This window comes from Cherax quadricarinatus, chromosome 59, assembly GCF_038502225.1.
Source record: "Cherax quadricarinatus isolate ZL_2023a chromosome 59, ASM3850222v1, whole genome shotgun sequence".
Taxonomy (NCBI): Eukaryota; Metazoa; Arthropoda; class Malacostraca; order Decapoda; family Parastacidae; genus Cherax; species Cherax quadricarinatus.
Window position 1 is genome coordinate 13,703,665 of NC_091350.1, and position 15,884 is coordinate 13,719,548.

General features: G+C 40.1%; 1 protein-coding gene across 4 annotated transcripts in view; it reads right to left on the reverse strand.

Annotated features, from left to right (window-relative positions):
* Positions 1 to 1,061: 1,061 nt before the first annotated feature.
* LOC128698737 (uncharacterized) overlaps positions 1,062 to 15,884 on the reverse strand; it is a 110,235-nt gene continuing 95,412 nt past the window's right edge. For 2 of the 4 annotated variants that reach the window (XM_070097753.1, XM_070097752.1), the window contains 3 exons: positions 15,612 to 15,680; positions 13,858 to 14,034; positions 1,062 to 1,274 (listed from right to left, as the gene is read on the reverse strand). In XM_070097753.1, the coding sequence (XP_069953854.1) occupies positions 1,083 to 1,274; positions 13,858 to 14,034; positions 15,612 to 15,680 (438 nt within the window). In that variant the 3' untranslated portion in view covers positions 1,062 to 1,082. The remainder of the gene's footprint in view (positions 1,275 to 13,857; positions 14,035 to 15,611; positions 15,681 to 15,884) is intronic. The other 2 variants (XM_070097755.1, XM_070097754.1) reach the window with 2 other exon arrangements.

The following is a 15,884-nucleotide window of genomic DNA, read 5'->3' on the forward strand; positions in this document are numbered from 1 at the left end:
TAGCAAGATATCCCTGTTATCTAGTGTGTTTATGAGACAGAAAAAGAAACCAGTAATCTTACCATCATGCAAAACAGTTACAGGTTTCTGTTTCACAGTCATCTGGCAGGACGGTAGTACTTCCCTGGGTGGTTGCTGTCTACCAACTTACTACCTATATATGATTATATACACCTGGAAAATCCTAGAGGGACTAATACCAAACTTGCATGCGAAAATCACTCCCTACAAAAGCAAAAGACTCAGCAGACGATGCAACATCCCCCCAATGACAAGCTGGGGTGTCACTAGCACGTTAAGAGACAACACAATAAGTGTCAGGGGCCCAAGACTGTTCAACTGCCTCCCAGTATACATAAGGGGGATTAACAGTAGACCCCTGGCTGTCTTCAAGCAGGAACTGGACAAGTACCTAAAGTCGGTACCTAACCAGCAAGGCTGTGATTCGTACGTTAGATTGCGTGCAGCCAGCAGTAACAGCTTGGTTGATCAGGCCCTGATCCACCATGAGGCCTGGTCACAGACTGGGCCACAGGCACGTTGACCCCAGGAACTCTCTCCAGGCAAACACTTACTGCACAGACCTAGTCTGTCATACATAGGCCCAAATTTACCAGTCACAGCTTATGTGAGTGAGGTGAGCTCATGGCAACCAACAGTGGCTTCAAAGCCACCTTATCTTTTATGGACAATGTATGGTGTATGTGCTTTACACAATGAGAAGCATTTCTTTTATTCGTTAGAACCATGGCTAGGGCCAAAAGTGAGCAGGTTATAACAATACATGGAGAAAAAGAAATTGGAATGACTTATGCAGCAAGCAGCGCCACTGCACAGTAGCAGCAGGTTGGTGTGGAGACCCCAGAAATTTGAAATTATGCTGGCTGAAATTAGTGCCAGATTACTGATGGAACCTGATTTCTGACTGCTGGATTAGTGATGGCCAACCTGTACTACCAAGAAAGGCAGCCAAAGAAAGGATACAACAAGGAAAACAAAGTCTTCTGTTTCCTCAATGACACTACTCTCAAGCCTATCTGGTTTACACACCCACACTGCATAAAATTAATTTAAATTTTGTTTTAAAGAGAATTAGTACTCACATGTGCTTCAAGAACCTTAAACCATTCTATAGCAATATCTTTATCCTCAAACTGAAGTAACACCTCGGTCTCATGGCCATTCCTCAACCCAATCACTTGCTGTCTGCTTGTCTTCTTGTCAGTAGTACGTTCCAGGTAGCATACTGGGTAAAATTCAAATACCTCTGCTTTCTGTAAAGAAAAAAATACGTATACATCTTTCTAGTTTCCTTGCCATGCTCATATTCACTTTACAGTTGTAATGAATTGTACAGTAAAAAATTAAGCACAAACAGTTTATGTAATAACTATATACAGTGGACCCCCGGTAAACGATATTTTTTCACTCCAGAAGTATGTTCAGGTGCCAGTACTGACCGAATTTGTTCCCATAAGGAATACTGTGAAGTAGATTAGTCCATTTCAGACCTCCAAACATACACGTACAAACGCACTTACATAAATACACTTACATAATTGGTCACATTTGGAGGTGATCGTTATGCGGGGGTCCACTGTATTTCATACTGGTACAGAGGAACCCCGAGTTTCGGCCACTGAGTATCGGCCGCTTTGTTTCGACTGCTTTTTTTCGGCCAAATTTTGTCCCGGGTTTCAGCTGTTGCCTTGTGTTTTGGCCGGCGTACCAAACCTGTCCACCTGTGCCCCTCCCCGTGCAGGCGTCATGAGCCAGTCTAGCTTTGTTTATCCTTGAGTGAACATTACCCTGAGCACTCCTCCGAACATTTCACAATAAATTCATTGTGTTTAGTGCTTGTTTCTTTATTATGACTGTGAAATAAGCCACTGTGGGCCCAAAGAAACTTCATAGTGGCGGTGAGGCAGTGGTTGTGGCAGTGGTGGAGGCAGTGGTGGAAGCAATAATAAGTCCTCCCTCTCTCCTCCTCCCTATCTTCCTAATGCCAAGAAGAGTCTTCAATAAAGGTACGTAAATGTGATTTTAAATGTTTATTTAAATGTTTATGTATTGAGGGTTCGAATAGTTTTAAAAATGCAGTATTAGAATGTGGGGCAGAAGTTTGTGGTTATAGGAGGGTGGGGGCAGGAGGAAAGAGGAGTGATTGGTGGAATGATGAAGTAAAGGGTGTGATAAAAGAGAAAAAGGTAGCTTATGAGAGGTTTTTACAAAGCAGAAGTATTATAAGAAGAGCAGAGTATATGGAGAGTAAAAGAAAGGTAAAGAGTGGTGAGAGAGTGCAAAAGGAGAGCAGATGATAGAGTGGGAGAGGCACTGTCAAGAAATTTTAATGAAAATAAGAAAAAATTTTGGAGTGAGTTAAACAAGTTAAGAAAGCCTAGGGAAAGTATGGATTTTTTTTTTTTTTTTTCAACAAGTTGGCCGTCTCCCACCGAGGCAGGGTGACCCAAAAAAAAGAAAGAAAATCCCCAAAAAGAAAATACTTTCATCATCATTCAACACTTTCACCACACTCGCACATTATCACTGTTTTTGCAGAGGTGCTCAGAATACAACAGTCTAGAAGCATACACATATAAAGATACACAACATATCCCTCCAAACTGCCAATATCCCAAACCCCTCCTTTAAAGTGCAGGCATTGTACTTCCCATTTCCAGGACTCAAGTCCGACTATATGAAAATAACCGGTTTCCCTGAATCCCTTCACTAAATATTACCCTGCTCACACTCCAACAGATCGTCAGGTCCAAAGTACCATTCATCTCCATTCACTCCTATCTAACACGCTCACGCACGCTTGCTGGAAGTCCAAGCCCCTTGCCCACAAAACCTCCTTTACCCCCTCTCTCCAACCCTTTCGAGGACGACCCCTACCCCGCCTTCCTTCCCCTATAGATTTATATGCTTTCCATGTCATTCTACTTTGATCCATTCTCTCTAAATGACCAAACCACCTCAACAACCCCTCTTCTGCCCTCTGACTAATACTTTTATTAACTCCACACCTTCTCCTAATTTCCACACTCCAAATTTTCTGCATAATATTTACACCACACATTGCCCTTAAACAGGACATCTCCACTGCCTCCAACCATCTCCTCGCTGCTGCATTTACCACCCAAGCTTCACACCCATATAAGAGTGTTGGTACTACTATACTTTCATACATTCCCTTCTTTGCCTCCATAGATAACGTTTTTTGACTCCACATATACCTCAACGCACCACTCACCTTTTTTCCCTCATCAATTCTATGATTAACCTCATCCTTCATAAATCCATCCGCCGACACGTCAACTCCCAAATATCTGAAAACATTCACTTCTTCCATACTCCTCCTCCCCAATTTGATATCCAATTTTTCTTTATCTAAATCATTTGACACCCTCATCACCTTACTCTTTTCTATGTTCACTTTCAACTTTCTACCTTTACACACATTCCCAAACTCATCCACTAACCTTTGCAATTTTTCTTTAGAATCTCCCATAAGCACAGTATCATCAGCAAAAAGTAACTGTGTCAATTCCCATTTTGAATTTGATTCCCCAAAATTTAATCCCAACCCTCTCCCGAACACCCTAGCATTTACTTCCTTTACAACCCCATCTATAAATATATTAAACAACCATGGTGACATTACACATCCCTGTCTAAGACCTACTTTTACCGGGAAGTAGTCTCCCTCTCTTCTACACACCCTAACCTGAGCCTCACTATCCTCATAAAAACTCTTTACAGCATTTAATAACTTACCACCTATTCCATATACTTGCAACATCTGCCACATTGCTCCTCTATCCACTCTATCATATGCCTTTTCTAAATCCATAAAAGCAATAAAAACTTCCCTACCTTTATCTGAATACTGTTCACATATATGCTTCAATGTAAACACTTGATCTACACATCCCCTACCCACTCTGAAACCTCCTTGCTCATCCGCAATCCTACATTCTGTCTTACCTCTAATTCTTTCAATTATAACCCTACCGTACACTTTTCCTGGTATACTCAGTAAGCTTATTCCTCTATAATTTTTACAGTCTCTTTTGTCCCCTTTCCCTTTATATAAAGGGACTATACATGCTCTCCGCCAATCCCTAGGTACCTTCCCCTCCTTCATACATTTATTAAACAAAAGTACCAACCACTCCAACACTATATCCCCCCCTGCTTTTAACATTTCAGTCATGATCCCATCAGTTCCAGCTGCTTTACCCCCTTTCATTTTACGTAATGCCTCACGTACCTCCCCCACACTTACATTCTGCTCTTCTTCACTCCTAAAAGATGGTATACCTCCCTGACCAGTGCACGAAATTACTGCCTCTGTTTCTTCCTTAACATTTAAAAGTTCCTCAAAATATTCTCGCCATCTACCCAATACCTCCATCTCCCCATCTACTAACTCCCCTACTCTGTTTTTAACTGACAAATCCATATTTTCCCTAGGCTTTCTTAACTTGTTTAACTCCAAAATTTTTTCTTATTTTCATTAAAATTTCTTGACAGTGCCTCTCCCACTCTATCATCTGCTCTCCTTTTGCACTCTCTCACCACTCTCTTTACCTTTCTTTTACTCTCCATATACTCTGCTCTTCTTATAACACTTCTGCTTTGTAAAAACCTCTCATAAAAACAGAGTAGGGGAGTTAGTAGATGGGGAGATGGAGGTATTAGTTAGATGGTGAGAATATTTTGAGGAACTTTTAAATGTTAAGGAAGAAAGAGAGGCAGTAATTTCATGCACTGGTCAGGGAGGTATACCATCTTTTAGGAGTGAAGAAGAGCAGAATGTAAGTGTGGGGGAGGTATGCGAGGCATTACGTAAAATGAAAGGGGGTAAAGCAGCAGGAACTGATGGGATCATGGCAGAAATGTTAAAAGTAGGGGAGGATATAGTGTTGGAGTGGTTGGTACTTTTGTTTAATAAATGTATGAAAGAGGGGAAGGTACCTAGGGATTGGCGGAGAGCATGTATAGTCCCTTTATATAAAGGGAAAGGGGACAAAAGAGACTAAAAATTATAGAGGAATAAGTTTACTGAGTATACCAGGAAAAGTGTACGGTAGGGTTATAATTGAAAGAATTAGAGGTAAGACAGAATGTAGGATTGCAGATGAGCAAGGTGGTTTCAGAGTGGGAAGGGGATGTGTAGATCAAGTGTTTACATTGAAGCATATATGTGAACAGTATTTAGATAAAGGGAGGGAAGTTTTTATTGCATTTATGGATTTAGAAAAGGCATATGATAGAGTGGATAGAGGAGCAATGTGGCAGATGTTGCAAGTATATGGAATAGGTGGTAAGTTATTAAATGCTGTAAAGAGTTTTTATGAGGATAGTGAGGCTCAGGTTAGGGTGTGTAGAAGAGAGGGAGACTACTTCCCGGTAAAAGTAGGTCTTAGACAGAGATGTGTAATGTCACCATGGTGGTTTAATATATTTATAGATGGGGTTGTAAAAGAAGTAAATGCTAGGGTGTTCGGGAGAGGGATGGGATTAAATTTTGGGGAATCAAATTCAAAATGGGAATTGACACAGTTACTTTTTGCTGATGATACTGTGCTTATGGGAGATTCTAAAAAAAATTGCAAAGGTTAGTGGATGAGTTTGAGAATGTGTGTAAAGGTAGAAAGTTGAAAGTGAACGCGTGAGCGTGTTAGATAGGAATGAATGGAGACGAATGGTACTTGGGACCTGACGATCTGTTGAAGTGTGAGCAGGGTAATATTTAGTTAAGGGATTCAGGGAAACCGGTTATTTTCATATAGCCGGACTTGAGTCCTGGAAATGGGAAGTACAATGCCTGCACTTTAAAGGAGGGGTTTTGGGATACTGGCAGTTTGGAGGGATATGTTGTGTATCTTTAAATGTGTATGCTTTAAACTGTTGTATTCTGAGCACCTCTGCAAAAACAGTGATAATGTGCGAGTGTGGTGAAAGTGTTGAATGATGATGAAAGTATTTTATTTTGGGGATTTTCTTTCTTTTTTGGGTCACCCTGCCTCGGTGGGAGACGGCCGACTTGTTGAAAAAAAAAAAAAAAGTATGTATTGCATTACTTATGCAGTGGAACCTCTACTTACGAGCTTAATCCGTTCCATGACCTTGCTCGTAACTGGATTTACTCGTTTGCAGAGTCAATTCTCCTCATTTAAATTAAATGAAATGGAATCAATTCGTTCCAGTGGAATTCCAGGCATGAGAATTTTTTTTTTTTTTTTTAACTAGTCGGCCGTCTCCCACCGAGGCAGGGTGACCCAAAAAGAAAGAAAATACCCAAAAAGAAAAATACTTTCATCATCACTCAATTCTTTCACCTCACTCACACATAATCACTGTTTTTGCAGAGGTGCTCAGAAACACAACAGCTTAGAAGCATATACGCATAAAGATACACAACATATCCCTCCAAACTGTCAATATCCCGAACCCCTCCTTTAGAGTGCAAGCATTGTACTTCCCATTTCCAGGACTCAAGTCCGGCTATATAAAATAACCTGTTTCCCTGAATCCCTTCACTAAATATTACCCTGCTCACACTCCAACAGATCGTCAGGTCCCAAATACCATTCATCTCCATTCACTCCTATCAAAAAAGCTCATGCACGCCTGCTGGAAGTCCAAGCCCCTTGCCCACAAAACCTCCCTTACCCCTTCCTTCCAACCTTTTCGAGGATGACCCCTACCCCGCCTTCCTTCCCCTACAAATTTAAATGCTCTCCACGTCATTCTACTTTGATCTATTCTCTCTAAATGACCAAACCTACTCAACAACCCCTCTTCAGCACTCTGACTAATACTTTCATTAAACTCCACACCTTCTCCTAATTTCCACACTCCGAATTTTCTGCATATTTACACCACACATTGCCCTTAGACAGGACATCTCCACTGCCTCCAACCACCTCCTCGCTGCTGCATTCACAACCCAAGCTTCACACCCATATAAGAGTGTTGGTACTACTATACTTTCATACATTCCCTTCTTCGCATCCATAGATAATGTTTTTTGTCTCCACATATGCCTCAACGCACCACTCACCTTTTTTCCCTCATCAATTCTATGATTAACCTCATCCTTCGTAAATCCATCTGCCGATACGTCAACTCCCAAGTATCTGAAAACATTCACTTCTTCCATACTCCTCCTCCCCAATTTGATATCCAATTTTTCTTTATCTAAATCATTTGATATTCTCATCACATTACTCTTTTCTATGTTCACTTTCAATTTTCTACCTTTACACACATTCCCAAACTCATCCACTAACCTTTGCAATTTTTCTTTAGAATCTCCCATAAGCACAGTATCATCAGCAAAAAGCAACTGTGTCAATTCCCATTTTGTATTTGATTCCCCATAATTTAATCCCACCCCTCTCCCGAACACCCTAGCATTTACTTCTTTTATAACCCCATCTATAAATATATTAAACCACCATGGTGACGTTACACATCCCTGTCTAAGACCTACTTTTACCGGGAAGTAGTCTCCCTCTCTTCTACACACCCTAACCTGAGCCTCACTATCCTCATAAAAACTCTTGACAGCATTTAGTAACTTACCACCTATTCCATATACTTGCAACATCTGCCACATTGCTCCTCTATCCACTATCATATGCCTTTTCTAAATCCATAAATGCAATAAAAACTTCCCTACCTTTATCTAAATACTGTTCACATATATGCTTCAATGTAAACACTTGATCTACACATCCCCTACCCACTCTGAAACCTCCTTGCTCATCCGCAATCCTACATTCTGTTTTACCTCTAATTCTTTCCATTATAACCCTACCGTACACTTTTCCTGGTATACTGAGTAAACTTATTCCTCTACACTTTTTACAATCTCTTTTGTCCCTCTTCCCTTCATATAAAGGGACTATACATGCTCTCTGCCAATCTCTAGGTACCTTCCCTTCTTTCATACATTTACTAAACAAAAATACCAACCACTCCAACACTATATCCCCCCATGCTTTTAACATTTCTCTCATGATCCCATCAGTTCCAGCTGCTTTACCCCCTTTCATTCTACGTAATGCCTCACGCACCTCCCCACACCCACATCATGTTCTTCTTCACTCCTAGAAGATGGTATACCTCCCTGTCCAGTGCATGAAATTACCGCCTCCCTTTCTTCGTCGGCATTTAAAAGTTCTTCAAAATATTCTCGCCATCTACCCAATACCTCCATCTCCCCATCTACTAACTCCCCTACTCTGTTTTTAACTGACAAATCCATACTTTCCCTAGGCTTTCTTAACTTCTTTAACTCACTCCAAAATTTTTTCTTATTTTCATTGAAATTTCTTGACAGTGCCTCTCCCACTCTATCATCTGCTCTCCTTTTGCACTCTCTCACCACTCTCTTCATCTTTCTTTTACTCTCCATATACTCTGCTCTTCTTATAATACTTCTGCTTTGTAAAAACCTCTCATAAGATAACTTTTTCTCTTTTATCACAACCTTTACTTCATCATTCCACCAATCACTCCTCTTTCCTCCTGCACCCACCCTCCTATAACCACAAACTTCTGACCCATATTCTAATACTGCATTTTTAAAACTATTCCAACCCTCTTCAACCCCCCCACTGCTCATACTTGCACCAGCCCACCTTTCTGCCAATAGTTGCTTGTATTTCACCCGAACTTCCTCCTCCCTTAGTTTATACACTCTCACCTCCCTCTTACTTGTTGTTGCCATTTTCCTCTTTTCCCATCTACCTCTTACTCTAACTGTAGCTACAACTAAATAATGATCCGACATATCACTTCCCCCTCAATAAACGTGTACATCCTGGAGTCTACCCATCAACCTTTTATCCACAAATACATAATCTAACAAACTACTTTCATTACATGTTATATCATACCTTGTATATTTATTTATCCTCTTTTTCATAAAATATGTATTACTTATTACTAAACCTCTTTCTACACATGGCTCAATTAAAGGCTCCCCATTTTCATTTACCCCTGGCACCCCAAATTTACCTACTACTCCCTCCACAACATTTTTGCCCACTTTAGCATTGAAATCCCCAACCACCATTACTCTCAAACTTGGTTCAAAACTCCCCATGCATTCACTGAACATTTCCCAAAATCTCTTTCTCTCCTCTACACTTCTCTCTTCTCCAGGTGCATGTACGCTTACTATAACCCACTTTTCTCATCCAACCTTTATTTTACTCCACATAATCCTTCAATTAATACATTTATAGTCCCTCTTTTCCTGCCATAACTTATCCTTCAACATTATTGCTACTCCTTCTTTAGCTCTAGCTCTATTTGAGACCCCTGAACTAATCCCATTTATTCCTCTCCACTGAAACTCTCCTACCCCCTTCAGCTTTGTTTCACTTAAAGCCAGGACATCCAGCTTCTTCTCATTCATAACATCCACAAGCATCTCTTTCTTATCATTTGCACAACATCCACGCACATTCAGACTTCCCACTTTGACAATTTTCTTATTCTTTTTAGTAATTATTACAGGAAAAGGGGTTACTAGCCCATTGTTCCTGGGATTTTAGTTGACTTTTACAACACGCATGGCTTACGGAGGAAAGATTCTTATTCCACTTCCCCATGGATATGAAAGGAAAAGTAATAAGACCAAGAACTATTAAGATAAAATCAAAGAAAACTCAGATGAGTGTGTATAAATAAACATGCACATGTATGTGTAGTGTGACCTAAGTGTAAGTAGAAGTAGCAAGACGTACCTGAAATCTTGCATGTTTATGAGACAGAAAAAAAGACACCCGCAATCCTACCATCATGCAAAACAATTACAGGTTTCCGTTTTACACTGACTTGGCAGGACGGTAGTACCTCCCTGGGAGGTTGCTGTCTACCCTAATTTCATCTCTACAGGTTATCAATCACAATTCATGTAATATGATATAATACACAATATTAATAACATAGAAACATGACATATACACTAGAATGAATAAAATACATGTCATTAGGTATGTGGCTAGTGGTGGTGACAGCAGCCATTGTTGTTGGTGGGGTTTATAGGCCCACCACAGCGACCATTCCTGCTCCTGACTACATATGTAGAGAACCTAGGATAACCCAAAAAAAGTCAGACAGAGTGATTTGTAAGTGCTACACTCTTAATGCTACACTCTTAATGCTTCACTTAATTGCTACACTCTTAATGCTACACTTAATTGCTACACTCTTAATGCTACACTCTGCCACTGCTACCTCATGATGTCTACCACTGTTGCTTCATGTTGTCTGTCACTGCTGCTTCATGTTGTCTGCCACTGCTACCTCACGATGTCTATCACTGATGTCGCCAAACAATCGAACATTTCTGCTATTTTGAGCTCAATTTCAAGGTACTTTTCATTGTGAGACCAATTAAAATCGTATTTATTTTTGTAGTATATCTTCCATTCTATCGCATGAGACCAAATAAAATGAGAATACAACCATAAAAACCATACGAAAATATACCGCTAAGGGGAGGCTAATGAACTCCATTATTTATGGTCTGATTTCTTTCATTTTTGGTGCACGTTAAGAAGCATCTTTTCATCATACATTGCCCAAGTTTCAATAATATAGTCCAATAAACAACTGAGATCCAATTCCCTAGATCAAGAACAAGAGCCCCCTCACCAGTGTCAATTAACCTCCCTTGAGGCCTGCTTGCGTCTGGAAGCAAAAAATCGACCGAGCAGCTGCTCGCATCTGGAAAAACTCACACGTGGATGCACTCGTAAGTAGAGGTTCCACTGTATAAATATTTACATTTGTTGTTTGTAAACTATAGTTAATCTTTAAATAACGTATTTTTTGTGAATATTTTTGTGGGTCTGGAACGGATTAATTGTAATTACTTTATTTCTTATAGGAAATATTGCTTCCCCTTTCGGCAGTTTCGAGTTTAGGCCTAACTCCTGGAACGGATTATGGCCATTCCACTGTACAGTGGAACCCTGAGTTTTGGCCGTAATCTGTTCCAGGAGCTAGGCCTAAACTCGAAATGGCCAAAAGCTGAAGCAATATTTCCCTTAAGAAATAATGTAAATCCAATTAATCAGTTCCAGACCCACCAAAATATTCACAAAAAATACGTTTTTTACAGAATAACTATAGTTTACAAACAACAAATATAAATACTTAAATGAGTAATACAATACATACATAAACATTTAAAATCACATTTATGTACCTTTATCAAGAGTGTATCAGTCTGTAGTGGAAGGAAGGCGGGGTAGGGGTCGGCCTAGGAAAGGTTGGAGGGAGGGGGTAAAGGAGGTTTTGTGTGCGAGGGGCTTGGACTTCCAGCAGGCATGCGTGAGCGTGTTTGATAGGAGTGAATGGAGACAAATGGTTTTTAATACTTGACGTGCTGTTGGAGTGTGAGCAAAGTAACATTTATGAAGGGATTCAGGGAAACCGGCAGGCCGGACTTGAGTCCTGGAGATGGGAAGTACAGTGCCTGCACTCTGAAGGAGGGGTGCTAATGTTGCAGTTTAAAAACTGTAGTGAAAAGCACCTTTCTGGCAAAACAGTGATGGAGTGAATGATGGTCTAAGTTTTTCTTTTTCGGGCCACCCTGCCTTGGTGGGAATCGGCCAGTGTGTTAATAATAATAATATCGAAGTCTTGCTGGCATCTGGAAGATAGGGAAGAGAGACTTATTGTGTGGAAGGGGAATCCCCTCCCATTAAGATTTTAACAAGTCCTTATCTGGGGTTACTTCCCTTCTTTGTCTTTAAATGCCACTAGGACCAGCTTGAGTCACTGGACCCCTGTTAAACAAAATAACTGTCAAGAGTGCTCTGTTTCTGGCATCTCTAAGATTTCCCTGAAATGAGACAGGGTTTCGTCACTAAACATGTTGCAGACGTGGCTTGTTTCAGCTTGGTCAGGGTGATACTTTTCAACAAAACTTTGCAACTCATTCCACTTTGCACACATGTCCTCAATCACTGAAGGCTCCTCCTTCACTCCCTCTTCCTCCTCCTCTAAAGCAAGTTCCTCAGCTGTGGTCTGATGCTGTTCCAGTTGAAGCTCTTGCAGTTCGTCAGTGGTTAGCTCTTCCTTGTGGTACTCCACCAACTCTTCCACATCCTCGCCACTCACCTCCAACCCCATGGACTTGCCCAATGCCACAATACCTTCCACAACAAGCAGAGGGTCGGCAGGGTCAGGGTCAGCCTCAAACCCCTCAAAATCCCTCTGGATGACACACTATTGCCACAATTGTCTCCAAGCAGAGTTCAAAGTCCTGGAAGTCACTCCCTCCCAAGCTTTACCTATAAGGCTTATACAGTTGTAGATATTGAAGTGATTCCTCCAGAACTCTCTTAGTGTCAACTCAGTGTCCGAGGTCACTTCAAAGTACGTTTCAGACACTGCTTTTGAGTAGAGCTTTTTGAAGGCAGAAATGACCTGCTGGTCCATGGGCTGGAGGAGAGGAGTGGTGTTAGGAGGCAAGAACTTCACTGTTATAAAACTAAAGTCCCAAGACAAGAGGTCTACCAAGTTTGGAGGATGAGCAGGAGCACTGTCCATTACCAGGAAGCACATGAGTAGCAAATTATTTTCCAAGAGGTATTTTTTTCACACTGGAGCCAAATACTTCATGGACCCACTCTTTGAAAATTTGCCTTGTGACCCAGGCCTTATTAGCTTTCCACAACACACACAATTTACTTTTGATGACAATGTTTTTCTTGAGCACTCTCGGATTTTCTGAGTGATGCACCAGTAAAGGCTTCACTTTAAAATCCCCACTAGCGTTAACACAGAACAAAAGAGTTAGCCTGTCTTTCATAGGCTTGTGTCCTGGCAGTGCCTTTTCCTCCCGAGTAATGTAGGTCCTCTTTGGCATTTTCTTCCAAAAGAGGCCTGTTTTGTCACAAATGAACACTTGTTGGGGTTTGAATTCTTCAGCCTCTATGTACCCCTTGAATTCACACACAATTTTCAGCCACCAATTTGTCAGAACTGGCAGCCTCACCATGCCTTACCACACTGTGCATGCCAGTACGCTTTTCATATCTGTCAAACCAGCTGGTCTTAAATTCACTAAAATAAGCACTGATTCCAGGCACTTTCTTTACAAGATTGGCATGCAACTGCCTTGCCTTTTCACAAATGATCAACTCTGAAACACTATCACCCGCTATCTGTTTATTGTTGATCCACACCACCAACAACTTCTCAGCCTCTTCGACTGTTCATGTTCTATTTTTGGTTAACATGTCAACACCTTTTGCAACATCAGCTTCCTTGAGTTCTTTTCTCTTTGCCAGGATAGAAGTGATTGTTGATTTGTTTTTGCTGTACATCCTGGCAAGCTCACCCACATGTACGCCACTCGTAGTTTTGTACTATCTCCTTCACTTCTATATGGTGTTTCTCACTTTCTTTACCAAAGAGCTGCCTCTATGAAGTTTCTTTGGGCCCATGGTGGCTTATTTCACAGTCACAATCAATAAACAAGCACTAAACACAATGAATTTATTGTGAAATGTTCGGATGAGTAGGCAGGGTAATATTCACTCAAGGATAAACAAAGCTAGACTGGCTCACGATGCCTGTGCAGGGAGGCGCGCAGGCACATGCAGGTGGACAAGTCTGGTATGCCGGCCAAAACACGGGGCAACGGCCAAAACTCTGGACAAAATTTAGCCGAAAAGTGGCCAAAACTTAAAAAACTGATACCCAGGGCGGCCGAAACTCAGGGTTCCACTCTGCTATATTACTCCTTCACTACACTAAACACAGTCCAATATACCTGTAGAATAACCTTAAACTTATGATAATAATACTTACCTTATCTTCATCCTTGGTCTTGGAAAAGTACAATAGTCCTGAAGAGCCCGAGTTAAAGGCTCCCACAATGAATCGAGCATATGACTGTGTCCAGTTTTTACGCACCTTCTTACCCTCTCGTAGGAAGAAGGTGCGATGCAGGAATCCTTCTTTCATGATATTTTCACTTAATTCTGACTTTAAAGTAGAAAACAGTTAATTTAGTAATCCATGGCAATGGTGTAAATTTATGCTTAGTATTCATTTCCCATAAAAATTAAAATTACAATATTATAAATTATTATTACAACAGCTAATATTTAGATTTCCTACAAGTCCCGCTTTTAAAACTTCAAATTTCAGATGTGACCCAAAGTGGGGCTTTACTAAGGATGGTGAATTTGTGGATGTAAAATTATGTTTTATGGGATATGGAAAGATTTGTGTTGAACCTTCATTTACAATACAATATTAATGTATTAGATAACTAACTCTTCCTTATTACTACTTCATAGTCCATGAATAATAATGCAGTGACACCCCAAATTTCAGCCATACTTTATTCCAGAAGGCTGTTCGAGTGCCATTACTGAAAGAATGTTCCCATAAGGAATAATGTAAATTAGATTAGTCCATTTCAGAACCCCAAAAATACACTTACAAAAGCACTTACAATAATACACTTATATAATTGTTCGAGTTAGGAGCTATACAAAACTCAGCGTACCACTGTACTGATCATGACCCAAATCTCATCAGATGTCTATAATACTCAATTTAATGTAGACCAAGACTGCAAATATTGAACAGGTAACAAAACAAAAACTACCTTCAGCAACACCAAGAATATCTTAGTTAATGTAACCATGATCATATGTTACCATTTACTAGATATGATGGGAGGAATCCTGTACCATGTGATTTTGACCTAAACGGGGCCTATCGCCATTAATGGACAAATACATTCTTATTTGTGTTCTTTACAGCTGGCATACTAGTCAGCTGATTTTATCCTTGTAAGGAAAGAATATTGATTTCTGCAGGATTCCTCCACCATGTAATAAAAGCTTCATGCAGACTTGCTTCATAAGAATGCACTACTATGCCATATTTCATTTCTACTGATAACTCTATACAAAACTGGATTACGTATGAGTGATGGTGAAAGTGTTGAATTATAAAGAAAGTTTTTTCTTTCTTTTTGGGTTTTTCTTTCTTTTTTTGGGTCACACTGCCTAGGTAGGAAATGGCCAAAGTGTTAAAAAAAAAAAAACTATACATGATATACTTAGCCATGTGCAATCAATACTGCTTGCAAAGCACAATGAAGATTCTTATTATGTAGAATTAAGTGTCTGTGATTTGAACGAGCTTACTGCTGCTGCCATGGGTCCATTATACATCTACTGCATAAATTATAATTATTATTATTATTATTATAATCATGGGGGAGCATAAAACTGTAGGATTATACAGCACATGTAGGGGAGGGATGGAAGGCATTCAGACTCAATTCAGGGAACCGGAGCACAGACCCAATTCCCTAGATCAAGAGCTCCTCACCAGCATCAAGGAACCTTCCTTGACAAGACTTTACTGCATAAAACAAGGCTACTGTCCCTTTGAAGAGCCTGAGGAATTTTAGCTTCAATTCCTCCCATGTCATCCATCATCAAACATCAAAAACAAGCAGTAAGCTAATACAGGACCCTTTTCTCAGCTACAGTAACTTTTTCATTTCCCAATTAGTAAACAACAACCGACTGGAAACTCACCAAATTCTCGGCTATAGTAGAAATTCTGAGTCCTTTGGCATCTAATGAGGGACTGTCAATGTCATCAATCTGAAAATTTTACAATGTAATTAAAATGATAGTTCTCTATTTCCACCTACATTAACCCTAAATAAAATAAATTATTAATTAAAAAATAAAAGTAATATAGCATCTGGCAGCTTCATGAAACAATCAGAATTACTATATGGAACTATACAAAAGTGGTGTTTCTGAAACCTAAACAATGCTAATACCAAATATATTAAATTTTTG